Source organism: Equus quagga, chromosome 5 (assembly GCF_021613505.1).
Source record: "Equus quagga isolate Etosha38 chromosome 5, UCLA_HA_Equagga_1.0, whole genome shotgun sequence".
Lineage (NCBI taxonomy): Eukaryota > Metazoa > Chordata > Mammalia > Perissodactyla > Equidae > Equus > Equus quagga.
Window position 1 is genome coordinate 36,560,957 of NC_060271.1, and position 12,494 is coordinate 36,573,450.

General features: G+C 49.5%; 1 protein-coding gene across 1 annotated transcript in view; it reads left to right on the top strand.

Moving 5' to 3' along the window:
* The first annotated feature begins 9,554 nt into the window (after positions 1–9,554).
* The window catches only part of SDHB (succinate dehydrogenase complex iron sulfur subunit B), a 34,088-nt gene continuing 31,148 nt past the window's right edge, over positions 9,555–12,494 (top strand). Inside the window, exon 1 of the mRNA XM_046661735.1 lies at positions 9,555–9,711. Coding sequence (XP_046517691.1) covers positions 9,640–9,711 — 72 coding nt within the window. The 5' untranslated portion in view covers positions 9,555–9,639. The remainder of the gene's footprint in view (positions 9,712–12,494) is intronic.

Genomic DNA, 12,494 nt, shown 5'->3' on the forward strand with positions numbered 1-12,494 from the left:
CGGAAAGCTCAGCTCTGCAGCCTGCTCTCAAGTCTGACCGACTAAGAAACCTGCTGCTTCATTTGTGCTTGTCACCTCCCCATCCCTCACCGGCCCCCCGCCCCCCACCCCGGCCCTCCTACCAGCCGGGCTCCTGTCCAGCCCTGACCACTGAGAAAGCAAAAGGCTGATCTCGGGCTAGTCTCGAAGCAAACTTCCAGTTTCAGCCCCTCACGCTCCGCAGGCCAACTTTATCACAGTCATGCGTTTACCCAAGATGACTCTTTAAGAACAGTCTCTCACCGGCATTCCAGGGCCCTATTCACGTGCTACTGTCAATGCAAATAATCTATAATCCATCTAAAAATCAAAAGCGGGATGAGTTTACTATGCGACCCAGCTTTGAGAACTATAGCCCAGAAGTGACCCTCACCAAGGAAGGATGTTCTCTGAAGAAACGGGCTGTCCAGACTGGTTCTATACCATCTCGGAACCAGGAACACACATCACATATGACAGGAATATCTCTTTACTGCAATCACGAGATGCTTTGCTGGCGCAGTACATCAGTGGTCACAAGGGGAACACAGCAGTTGGGTAATTAATCCTTAGTTTCTGGGAAGACACACTTATTCTTAAAGAAATGCCGAAATGGGAGGAGATAGCATCCCTATCTTTAAGGACATCATTCTTTGCTTTGGGATGTTGTAAATGTTTAAAGCAGGTGTACAATGCATGCCCAACAGGCCACGTCAGGACTTTCTAGAAAAACGAGTTCAGTCTGAATTAGTTTTAAACCAAATGGCTTCCTCATATATTCCGATATATCCTATTACTTCTTATTTGCTCATCACTACTGATGTGTTGAAGAGATATGTTCAACCTTTGACAGGAATGTTTCATCTTCCTCCTGATGGCAGCTCCCGGCACACAGTCAGTGCTCGGCAAATATGTTTTGAATGAAAGAATGATTCTTCTGTTCAGCTAGGCAGTGGAGGCAGAAATATTAGCCCCACCAGATGTGAGGGAAGAATAGCCACCTTTTCTTAAACACTGATTATATGCCTGGCATCTGCCAGGTTGAACTATATGAGATGCCATTCTGAAGATCAAAATGGTCAGATAGACACGATTTTGTATGGTTCGACCTGATATTTTACATTCATCCTCTTATTCTCTCAACGAAGCTGCGAGGTTATTATCCCCACTTTATAGACGAGGAAACTGAGGTTCAGAGAGGAAGTAACTTGCTCAAGGTCACACAGCAGGAAGTAGCAGAACCGGGATTCACAGCCGGGTGGTCTGACTCCAGAGCCCACCAGCTGAAGCCCTGCTCTTGACTACTTCATCTAGAAACTACTTCCCAACCCAAGTTCAATGAGTCATCATTCTTTTATTCATAAATGTTGCCATTGCGCCAGTCATTTTTTAGCATACTAGATGTCCTGTTAGACTCTTACAAGAAAACCCCTCTGGCCCTCTGGCGTAGTGGTTGACTTTGGTGCTCTCCACTTCTGCGGCCTGGGTTCACGAGTTCGGATCCCGAGAGCTGACCTACACCACTGGTCAGCCATGCTGTGGCAGCGACCCACATGCCAAGTGGAGGAAGTTGGTACAGATGTGAGCTCAGGGCAAATCTTCCTCAGCAAAAAAGAAAAGAAAAAAGAAAGCCCCACTACCTGCAAGCAAGATGTCTGGAGATTCTAGGATTCCTATATAAGCCCTTCAAAGGCAGCACAGCCCAGAATGAAATGACCTCTACATAACACAGCATGTGCTCTCTAGACTTCAGCTCAGAGTTAGAGGGCATCTCTAAATCATGAAAAGCACATTATATTCATTCATCCACCCATTCATTCTTTTTTTCCATTAACATTTATGATTGGCTTCTACTGTGTGTAAAACTAAAGTGATCAGACAATTTTTCATCTAAACCAGAGTGAAAGAGGGCATTACCGACAATTGCACCAGGATAACGGGTGAAAATTGGAACCATGCTGGACAAACCAGGATGTCTGTCCTCCCTGGAAAACCCTATGCCTGAGACCCGGCCTCATCCTTCAAGGAACTGACACTGAGACAGGGGGACAGACAGGCGAGCACAGGGGCAGACTGAGGCAGGAGGCACTGGATAAATATCTGCTGAACGGGGGAAGGAATAAGGTACAAAAAGCTGTGGAATCGTGCATGCATACAGACACACACACAGTTATTTCCAGCCGGGAGGGTGACCAAGGGGGGCCTTGGTGTGCATTTGGGCTGGGAGGAGTAACCGTTGAATGACTGTAGGATCGAAAGACTGAGCAGAGAAGGGCTGCCAGGCTGAATGGAGATGCGAAGGGATATAAGCGTGTGTGGCGTGTTTGAGAAGTGGTGATCAGAGAAAGAGGCCAAGATAGAGACTGAAACACCAAGCTTTGAGCGAAACACCAGGGCTTGAGCGATGGGAGCGCCCTGAAGGTTGGGGGCAGCTGCAGTCACCTCCTGCATCTTAGAAAGAGGACAGGAACTTCTATTTCTTTCTTGCTATTAAGCTAATAGGAAAAACATTTTTAAGAAACTGCCTGAGTAATAATCAGACCACGGTACATCCCTACATTGAAATATTTTCCAGTATATAAGATGAAATAGATCTACGTGTCCTGACATGGAAAGAGCGCCAAGATACAGCACTTGATGTTGGTATTTAAAAAAAAAAAAGAGCGTCAAGTGAAGTCACGGATTTCCGAAGTAACATACATATGTAAATACATGCAAAGAAAAAGACCTGGAAGCCATCCCGTGAAACCAACAATAGTAATCACTTCTGGGAAAGAAAGTGTGACCAAGGGGATTTAATCTTTGTCTATGTTGCTCGAAATTTTTACATAGTGAGAATTTAATTACACATACATTTTTAAATAATTTTTTTAAGCTGCCTAAAACTCTTGGCATCTTATGCTGAAGTCTTCCCATTCTGGTTAGCGTAATCTCTTCCCCTTTATAATTCACAGCTCTCTTTTACCTCGTTTCTTCCCCCAGCTGGGCTTCCTGCCACCAGTTTGAGGTTTATAGCTCCTCACAGATACTAAGACATTTTCTCGTCCTCTCTGCAGGTGCCTATGATTCTCTCTCTCCATTTTACATAATAGGAAATTAACGCACAGAGAAGTTAAGTAACTTGTTCAAGGTCACACAGTAAATGGCTGATATAACAGGATTTGAATGCCCAAAGGCCTGCACACTTAACCACTCCACCTCCATGCCTCTCTAGGTCGACTTGCTTTTAACGTCCTGCATCCCTCTGACTAGTTTCGTTTCCAGTGAGCTGATACTTAGCCACGACAAAGGAAAATTTACCACTATCCCTTTTTTACATTTCATGGACATGGCTGTCTCTGATAGAAAGGGGTGCTCAAAATTCAGATTCAGCTGGAAAGGGAGTTTTATCACGTACGTGTTTACAAAGCACACACCCACACACAGCCAGTGGGCCAAAGTAACTGCTAATTTGAGGGTATGCTGGTGATGTGGCAGGCAGATGGGAGTGAGAGAGCAGTTAGCAGGGTGGGTGAGTTCTAATTTTGTGTGCGTGTGTGGTGCTATAGAGCCCAGCAACGTGACAGTCCCCAGAGGGCCTTGGGGCCCTTGCTAAGTCCCAGCAGCTGAGCTGACTTCAGCTGTGTGAAATGCACCCCGTCTGGAGTGTGGGTGGCTCGTGACTTTTGCTCCGGGAGTTCCATAGGGGCTGCTCATGAAACTGGAGAAGCCTGTAGCATATGATTGTCTCCATCCCACTCAGAGAGAGTATTTTGAGAAGTCTAATTATATGGTGGGGTTTGGGGGGAAGAGGGTTTAGATAAGCCCTGTCTAAGAGCTGGCTGAAAAGGGCTGTTGGGAGCCCTGGGCAGTTCCGTGAGGCAGGAGCACCCTCTGCAGGTAGACCAGAGTGGCTGCAAGCGCTGCCTTCCCGTGAGCCTTGGGGGCATGCCCACAGCCCAGCCATCTCCCTAAGACGCTGACCTCCTAGCTGTGCGACTTAGGGTGAGTTGTTGACCCTCTCTGAGGCTCAGTTGCCTCAACTATAAATGAAACACAAAAATCCCTGCCTTGTGGATTGCTGTAATCGTTAGATAGAGAGAACGTACCCCCAATGCCCTGCGGAGGGCCTGGTCTGCAGGAAGTCCTCCAGAGGTGGCAGCTGCAATCAGCAGCAGCAGCAACAGCCCCGTCATCACTGTCATCAGCATCTTGAACAATAGTGAAGATGACCACCCACCGAGTGCCCTAGCAGAGGGAGGAGGGCTTCTCTGAGAGCAAGCACACGCAGGGTCGGGCGGGGCAGGGGCCGGAGGACATCTGGGCCAGGTGGCTGGACAGCAATGTGATTTGCCAACCATGTCTGTTCCAATTCTGAGAAACTGTTTTCACCTCCTCTTCTCCCGAGAGCCCCGAAGTGCTGAATTGCGCTGCTCCCTAGAGGAAAACGCCCCCAGCCAGAGAGCCGGGATATACTTGGAGGAGCCCAGCTATTTGCAAATCTCAAGCCCAGCTATTTGCAAATCTCGCAGTGGTGGGGGGGTGGCGGGCCTGCTTGCATCCATCCACAGAAGGGACTCCTGCAGCTGAAGGGAGGGAAGGCGGCTTTGTCTCCTGCCCCGACTCAGCCCCAGCCTCACGGAGGGTCTCCTGCTTTCCCCCTCCTGCCACCCACTCTCTGTAGGTTGGAGAGCTGGACCACGTGGAGCTCTGCACTGTGATCACCACCAGCCCTTCCTCCTCCATTCCTGCCCACCCAGGCTCCCTCCTTCCTTCACTCTGCTCCCTGAAAAAGCGGCCAACCCCCTGGGTGTATCCCAAAAGTTCTTTAATGCTAATAACGCTGGGGAAACAAACAGGGGTTGGCAAGATGAAGATAAGATGGAGAATCAAAAAATAAACAAGGAAGCATAGTTTCTGGTCTTCGCCAGGACAAAAAGGAACCAGGGGACTCGCTTTCAGTTCCCTTGACTGACTCAGTCCTCTGGCTTTTCTTGGAGAATACTGTCTTTACTCAAGATTTTGATATTTGATTCATCATGGATTGCCGGGGGCCGAGGCAGCATTTGATCGGCTGTTTGACAGGGTCCAGCCGATCAAGAAGAGCCGAGGGGTGCAGGGCGCCCCTCCGCAAGAAAATGAAAAGCCGGCCTTCTCCCAAGCTATGCTGAACTTTAAAAACTTGTTTTTCTTCCCTTTGTCTTATACCCCATTTTCCTACTCAGGCTGTAATTTTTCAAGATGGCCGCTTTAGAGAAAAGAGCGTGCTCCCCCCGCGGGGTTGGTACTGAGAAAAATATATGGACCACCTGCACCCAGGATATCGCAAGGGGCTAGTTCCCCCTGACGCACATAGACAGTGGGAGAACTTTCCTCCCTAATGAGGGGTTCGTACTAAAGAGAATATCTGGATCAAAGCAGCTGCCTCCTTCTGGTTGATGTTTTGCTTTTCCTCCAGTTTCCCTGATAAGCATAGACATACTTCTTCCTCTGTAGTTAATTAGAATTTTCCCCCATATATTAGTTATTGAAAAATATATTATTCCCCTGCATGTGTTTGGCAAAACATTATAGAAGTCTTTTCTTAATTGCTGAAGTCGCTTTTGTGCAGGAAAAGATAGTTAACTTCTGCCCCCCTAAAAGTTAACTCTGTTCCCTGTAAGATTAGACTTATCAATGAATGCTTTGTGGTTTACTCTGCAAGAACATCTGTACTGCCGTATTTATCCCCTGCTAAAAACGATATAAAAACGCTGTAAAAACCAGTAAAGACAGACTTGCTTTGTACTTCCTTATCTCTCTGAGAATATTTGTAGAGCTATTTCTGTACTAATCCTGAAAAATATAAAAACGACACTTGTGCACAGTAAAGACAGACTTGATTGCACCGACTCGAGTCTCACGCCCCCTCCCTCACTGCGCCGACTCCGTCTCTCCCTCAGGAACCTGGACTCTGCTGGAGCTGGACTCCGGCAATGGATTTTTTTGCTTTTTTAAAAAATATAGCATTAAAATATTCTTTCTCTTAATGACTGAGTTTTTTGCCCCTCTTCAGTTCTGTGCACTCACCTTGCCCTGGTCATGACCTGGACATGGAAGCTGCCTGCGTCTGCACTGGGCTCCCTCCTGCCCTAACCCACCCCCACCCCCAGTCTCTCTTTTCACCTTCTACAAGGAACAGGGACCGCTCATCCTTCATTTTTAACTACATTAACAACAGTGACTACATCTCTACTATGTGCTGGGTCCCAAGCCATGCACCTTGGAAACAAAAATGAATGTGTTCATTCTTTAAGCATGTGTTGGCCACCTACTGTGTGCTGGTCACTGTGCCAGGCTCTGGGGCACACAACAGCAAACAAAACAGACATAGTTCTTGACCTCTGGTGTGGGAGGTTCAGAAAATAAACATATTTGTAAAGAATTTAAAAAGAAACTCGCAGGTAGCAATAATTTCGACAAAGAAAATAAAATGAATGGGCCATGCCCTGAAAATGCCCACAGTCTGGAAAGACAAACATATAAATGGGTTATTGTTAAGCCAGGTGTTGTGTGCATTGAGGGCAGACGCAGAGCATGTTTCGATGGGGGTGGTCAAGGGGTGACCTCCTAAGGGAGGAGAAAGGAGGAGCTGAATCTTAAATGCTGAGGAATTGGCCATGTGAGAAAGGAGGAAAGGATACTCCGGATCCAAGACATGGAAGAGAGTGAAGGCAGAGAGGCGAGGAACAGAGCAGGTTTTCTCACAGACAGAGGTGAGACGGGAGGGGCCGGTGGGGGGGCCGGCCCTGGAGGCCTTGGAGGCTGTGCTGGGAGCTGGTGGATGACTGGCTGTGGTGCAGGAGGAAAGTCAAGGAGTACACCAGGTTTCTGGCTGGGAGATTGGGTAGACGGTGGCGCCTAAAAGAGGAGAGCTGTAAACTCCTCCCGTGAGATGTACAATCGGGGCAGGATGAGTTTTAGAGGCCACTGGGACACCCAGATGGAGATGCTCAGGAGACAGCTGGACTAGGAGAGAGTCAGCCAGAGAGATGAAGAGAGCAATGGCCCACTGGACAAAGGCAAATGAACTTCTGAATTTGGGATAAGAAGGCCCCTGAGTCCCACTGCAGGGATCAATTGGGGTGAGGCAGGGGTTTTCTCAGAGGCAAATAAATTTCCCAGGCAATAAAATCATCTGATATTTCCCCCTAACTCCAACCCCCCTTAGCTCTCTGGCTGGTGGGGGTGGGGGATGCCAAGGGGGAGGGGGGCGGGCACCAGGCACAAGATACCAGTAATATAGTTGATTGTACAAATGATAGTTGGTACAATACAGTGCTTTTTGGATTTAATTTTTAATTCTAGGCTTGATTTCCAACCCTTGGGGACGAAAGAGCAAGATTCTAGAGCAAGATTCTCATTCAAGATTGCTCAGCTTTCTCATTATCCAAAGACTAAGAAAGTCCATAAAATGGGAATCATTATTGCAACTCAAAAGAGTCGTTACGAAGACCAAACAAGGTGTTTACATAAACACATTTGTAAGTGATGAGACTCAGCACAAATATAAAGCGTCCAGCAGACCGTCTGGTGGAAAGCAACACTTCACACTAGACAAATGGAAACAAACAAACAAACCTCGGGCCTTATCACCAGGACACCTTGGGAAGATACGTCAGGAGCAGGACCCGAAAATCTCCGAGTCCTTCTGCAGCTGTGCCTTTCTGGAATCCCAAAGTTCACGGCGGAGGTGCAGCCGCCCAGGAATTTATTCCTCCATAACTTTGAGCTCCTCAAATCCCCATGAAGCTCAGGAATGATGTGACTGCAGGGCACGTGGCCCCATTGGCACTGAGAGCCCTTCATAAATCAAGGTCTCACTTCTGCTGGCCTCAGACTGCTTTTTCCAAGGTGACCAGGGTGCAGTAAAAGGGGAGTCACTGATCCAGGAGGGGCACCTGCCTTGGAGATGAAAGAACCCTGAAAACGCCAAGAGGACCGGTTCTCTTGAAACATGTTGTTTGTGGGGAGAGCACAGTCTTCCTTATGTCAGAAGACAATTCGGCCAGGAGGAGTGAGAGGGGAGCAATTGTCTTCCCATGATTTCATCCAATTTGGCCCAGGAGGCCCTTGGAGCAGACTCGGAGGAGCCCTCTTGCAGTGCTGGCTCAGCTCCAGTGGAAAGTCAAGGTGACCTCAGCCCTGTCACCAGTTACCCCCAAAACAGACCCCCCCAAGGCAGCCACTTGAATCACAGGATCAAATCAGCTGGCCCAATGCCCTATGATACAGGCCAGGAAACTATAGGCTGGAGATGGGGGAGGACCTGTCCGAGGTCGCACAGCCTGGAGGAGAAGATTCAAGGTCAGACCCAGGGGTCCAGGTTGTTTCCCGCGGCCTGGCTACGCCTCCTTTAATGCGGCCACACAGCAGTGCAGCCGGGTTCCAGCCCAGGACTCCAGCAACTTAGCCCCATCCAACCAACTCATCTGGCCACCTTAATTTCCCCAGTAGCATCTAAACGAGCTGTGAGTGTGGAAACCAAAGACTATGAAAAAGGGCCCTTCCCATCTCAAAAACAAGTGGGCAGAGAAGCAGATGCATCGTTCCTGAGAAACACAGGTACCTGCAAAGTTAACCACCTTCCTAAACGCCTGAGGTGGTTGAAGAGACCAAGGGACGTGGAGGATGGGGGCCATGGCCTGCCCAAGATAATCCAGCCTCCCCCACCCACCAAGGGAGCCAGGCTCTGAGATGACCCGAGGAGGGGTCTGAAAAAAGCAGCTGAGATGAGTAAAATGGAAGCTTAAACACAGACACACACACACACACAATTCTCTCTCACAAGACTGTCCTGGGGATTAAGTAAGATGATGGATCATAATGTTTGGCACATAGTAGGTGTTCAGGAAATGGTTTTGAGGTTAACTGGCTAACTAAGGCCCCTAGGGCTGGGTTCCCCTGTTACCCCCACTTACAGGACAGAGCCTACCTTCCTGCTACTGTCCCGTTACTGCCCACTAGAGGAAGTCCAGTGAGGGCAGTAACCCCGCGCCGCTCGCTTGCTGTAGCCTCCCCGCGCCGGGCACATAGTGGGTGCTCCATACATATTTTGAATGAATGAATGGATGAATGGATGAATGACACATTTGCTTTCAAATCCCCTCCGATTTGCCCGGGACTGAGGGGTTTCTCGGGACGCGGGGCTCTCAGTGCTTGAACCTGAACTGTCTCGAGCAAATCTCACTGTGACTGACAGAAATGTCTGATTAAAGCCATAAGCGACAGAGTTCAGGGATATGATTGACAAATTTTCAGGAAGAAAGGGGTTAAAATTGGCCCGGGATTCAAATAGGGTGGCTCCGCCCCCCGTGTACTTAGTCCCACCCCCTTTCCTCTCGGACTCCGCCCCCTTCTGGGAAGGTCACCTTAGGACCGCGGGTGGCCAACTGGGCATGCGCCGATCCCTCGCAACTGCGCACGCTCGTGTTGGCTCGCTCCGCCTTCCTCCGCCCACTCGGGAAGCCGGAAGACACTCGGTGGCTCCTGCGCGGCTAGCGCGGCCGCGGTGGACGCGGGCTCGCCGCCGCGGTGCTCGGTGGGACGCCGGCGGAGAGCGACCTCGGGGTTAAGGGGTGGGGCTCGACGTCAAGAGCCAAGATGGCGGCGGCGGTCGGAGTCTCCTTGAGGCGCAGGTTCCCGGCCACAGCCCTTGGCGGAGCGTGCCTGCAGGTGATCTCCGGCGCCGGAGGGAGAGGGCAGGCGTGGAAGTCACGGAGACGGCCCGGAGCCGAGGGGGCCGTGGAGGGGGCTGAGGGAACCTGAGGCAAGGCCTCTGCGAGGGGAGCGCCCGCTCCCGCCTGCGCAGTGCTCTGGATTGGTCTGGAGCGTCCCTGTCCGTTATCCTTCTGCGCCTTTCCGCAGCCTGGGAATTGGTCAGGGTGGAGGCGATATTTTAGAGATAAGAAAAAAAAACAGAGGGGACTTGAATTGCCCAAGGTCACGTGGCAAGCTAGTGCCTGACAGGTGGAAGCAGAATTCTAATCCAAACGTCTGGACTGCAAGCCCTTTTTCTGCCACCACTAAACTGTCACTTCTGTGGAAAAGACAGGCGTGCAGGAGTCTGAAGGGTGGGAACTGGGAAGCGGGGTCCCTCCTCCGGGGTGCAAGGGTGAGACTCCGTAAGAGGGGCTGGACCGAGATCAGTAAGGAAAGCGCAAGTGAATTGTTGGGGACAGGGCAGGGGACGGGAGGGATGGAGGGAAATCCTCTCGGCCCCGAAGGATCGGGACCCTTCCCCTGCTCGGGGGCTGCGGGAAAGCCTGGACTCCTTAAAGCAGCGTCGTCCCCTCAGTGTCCCCGTCTGTAAAGGGCGTGTACTAATACCGACCCCACAGAGTGTTGTCATGAATCACAGAGGGCCAGAGCCCGGCGCCGCGCTTGTTTGCGTTATTCAGGGTGCACTGCTGGGTTTCCGCACATGCCCTGTGTTGTCAGGAGAGTACACACTTCTGATGTGCATTCTAAGTGGGAACGTCTAAAAGGGGAAGGGAAATTGCCATTGCATACGTAAGGGACTAAGGATTTACAAATCTCTTTCCAGTGTTTCCTCGGGACTCCTCACCAACCCCTGCAAGGTGGGCGAACAGGAATTCTTATCTCCTTTTCAGAGATTTGAAAACTGAGGCCCCAGAAAGAAAATTTTTTACTTGCTCAAGATGTCGTAGGTGAGAACTGGTAGATCCAGGACCTAAACCCTTTTTAACATAATGTGTGAAAACTTCCTAGCGCACGTCTGGGCCCATGGTAGGTGTAGAAGAAATATTAGTTCCTCTCCCCTTCTTGCACTTAGGTGAGAATCTCTCTCCTTTTCAGTACCTGCTCTGGCTGCGTAACACAGTACACATGGCCTGTTCTCTGTAGTCTTTCTGAAAGGGGAATGGGGGGAAGACTGCCTCGGGCTGGCGGCCTCTGAGCATTCCATCGACGACGATCGTTAATGACGACGATCGTTAATGACCTCGTTTGCCACTTCCTTTTATAGTTGCTGAGCAGGCAGTGAAGTTGTGAGAGCCCCAGCAGTGAGAGTGAGTTCCAAAGCTCGGTCCCGTTTCCAGGAGTGAATCATAGAGGACGCTGGTTCCATAGGTCAGTGTTGTAAGTCCATGTGAGGCCACTGCACGGCCTCCTGAGGACAGAGACATTGGAGAGGCCCTCCCACCCACCCCCCTTGTAGAGTCACACCCACAAAAGCTGCCTCCAGAGAGTCAGGGCACAAGCTTGGGGAAGTACCTGTGGGTGACATTCAGGAGCCAAGGACCCTGGGACACGGTGCCATGTCTCTTCTGAATTCCTTTTGTGCATTAGTTTGCACCACTGAACCACAGTTCCGCCTCTAAGTATTTAATATAAGATATTAACTGTTGTTTGTGTTACCTTATTTCTTCATCTAGACTATGACCTCCTTTAGGGCAAGTTCCGCCTACTTTCAATTGTGTATCTGATTGCAGGAGCCAATCAGAATAATACAAGAACTGATAATGTTGCCAGTATTGAAAAGCAGAAATTATTTTCTGGGCTGTTCTAGAAACTTGACCCTCCAGGTAATCTTATGAGGTAGTTTTTAATACTCCCTACCACTTTACAAAAGAAGAAATAGAATCAGAGAAGTTAAGTAATTTGCCTAAGAACACACAGCCACTAAGAGGTAGTGCTTAGATTTGAAACAGTGCCGCTCACATTTCAGAAACAAGCCTTCACCTTCCATTTTACCCAGGTTTCTACAGACCTCCTTGTCTTCCTTCTCTCCGTTTCGACACCTTTCTCTCCTGCCTCCAGATCTATAGCTGCTCTATCTAGCTACAAGCCTCTTTAAGGAAGCTTTCCTAGAAGAATAACAAGCAGCCTTTAGCATGATCCAGAATTCTCCCTTCTCATCCTCCTCAGTCCAGTTCAGTCCAGTTGTCGATTATCTGGCTCCTTTCCTTAAATTACAAACTATGAAGGTAATCTTTTCCAAGATTTCCTAGAAAGGTACGCCCAGCCTTGACTCATGGAGGCAGAAATGCTTTTGAAGGACCCTCTTCCATCCTGGGTTTGTAGTATAGATTGATGGACAGGCAACAAGAAAAAACCTCAAGTTTTTGCCCACCTGCCTGCTTCTGCCTGTATATTCTCCTTTTCTTCCTGTTCCTGAGGGGGAATTGGTGACACTCCTGCGGCTGCCCCTTCATTCATGCCCTACATCCATCCCATCGCTTATTCAGAGAGAGCTCTCCAGTAGTTCTCTCCTGTCCCCCGAGGTGTCAGTTTTTCCTTCTCTGTTACACCAGCAGCAGCGGCAGCACACAAGCAGGCTATAATTTCTCCCATCTTAAAAAAAAAAGCCATGTCCCGCTACCACTCCGTTTTGCTGCTCATCTTTATGGAAAAACTTCTCAAGAGATGTCTAAACTCACTGTCCAAAATTCATCTCCTGCCATTTTCTCTTGAACCTCCTACAGTCAGGCTTTTCT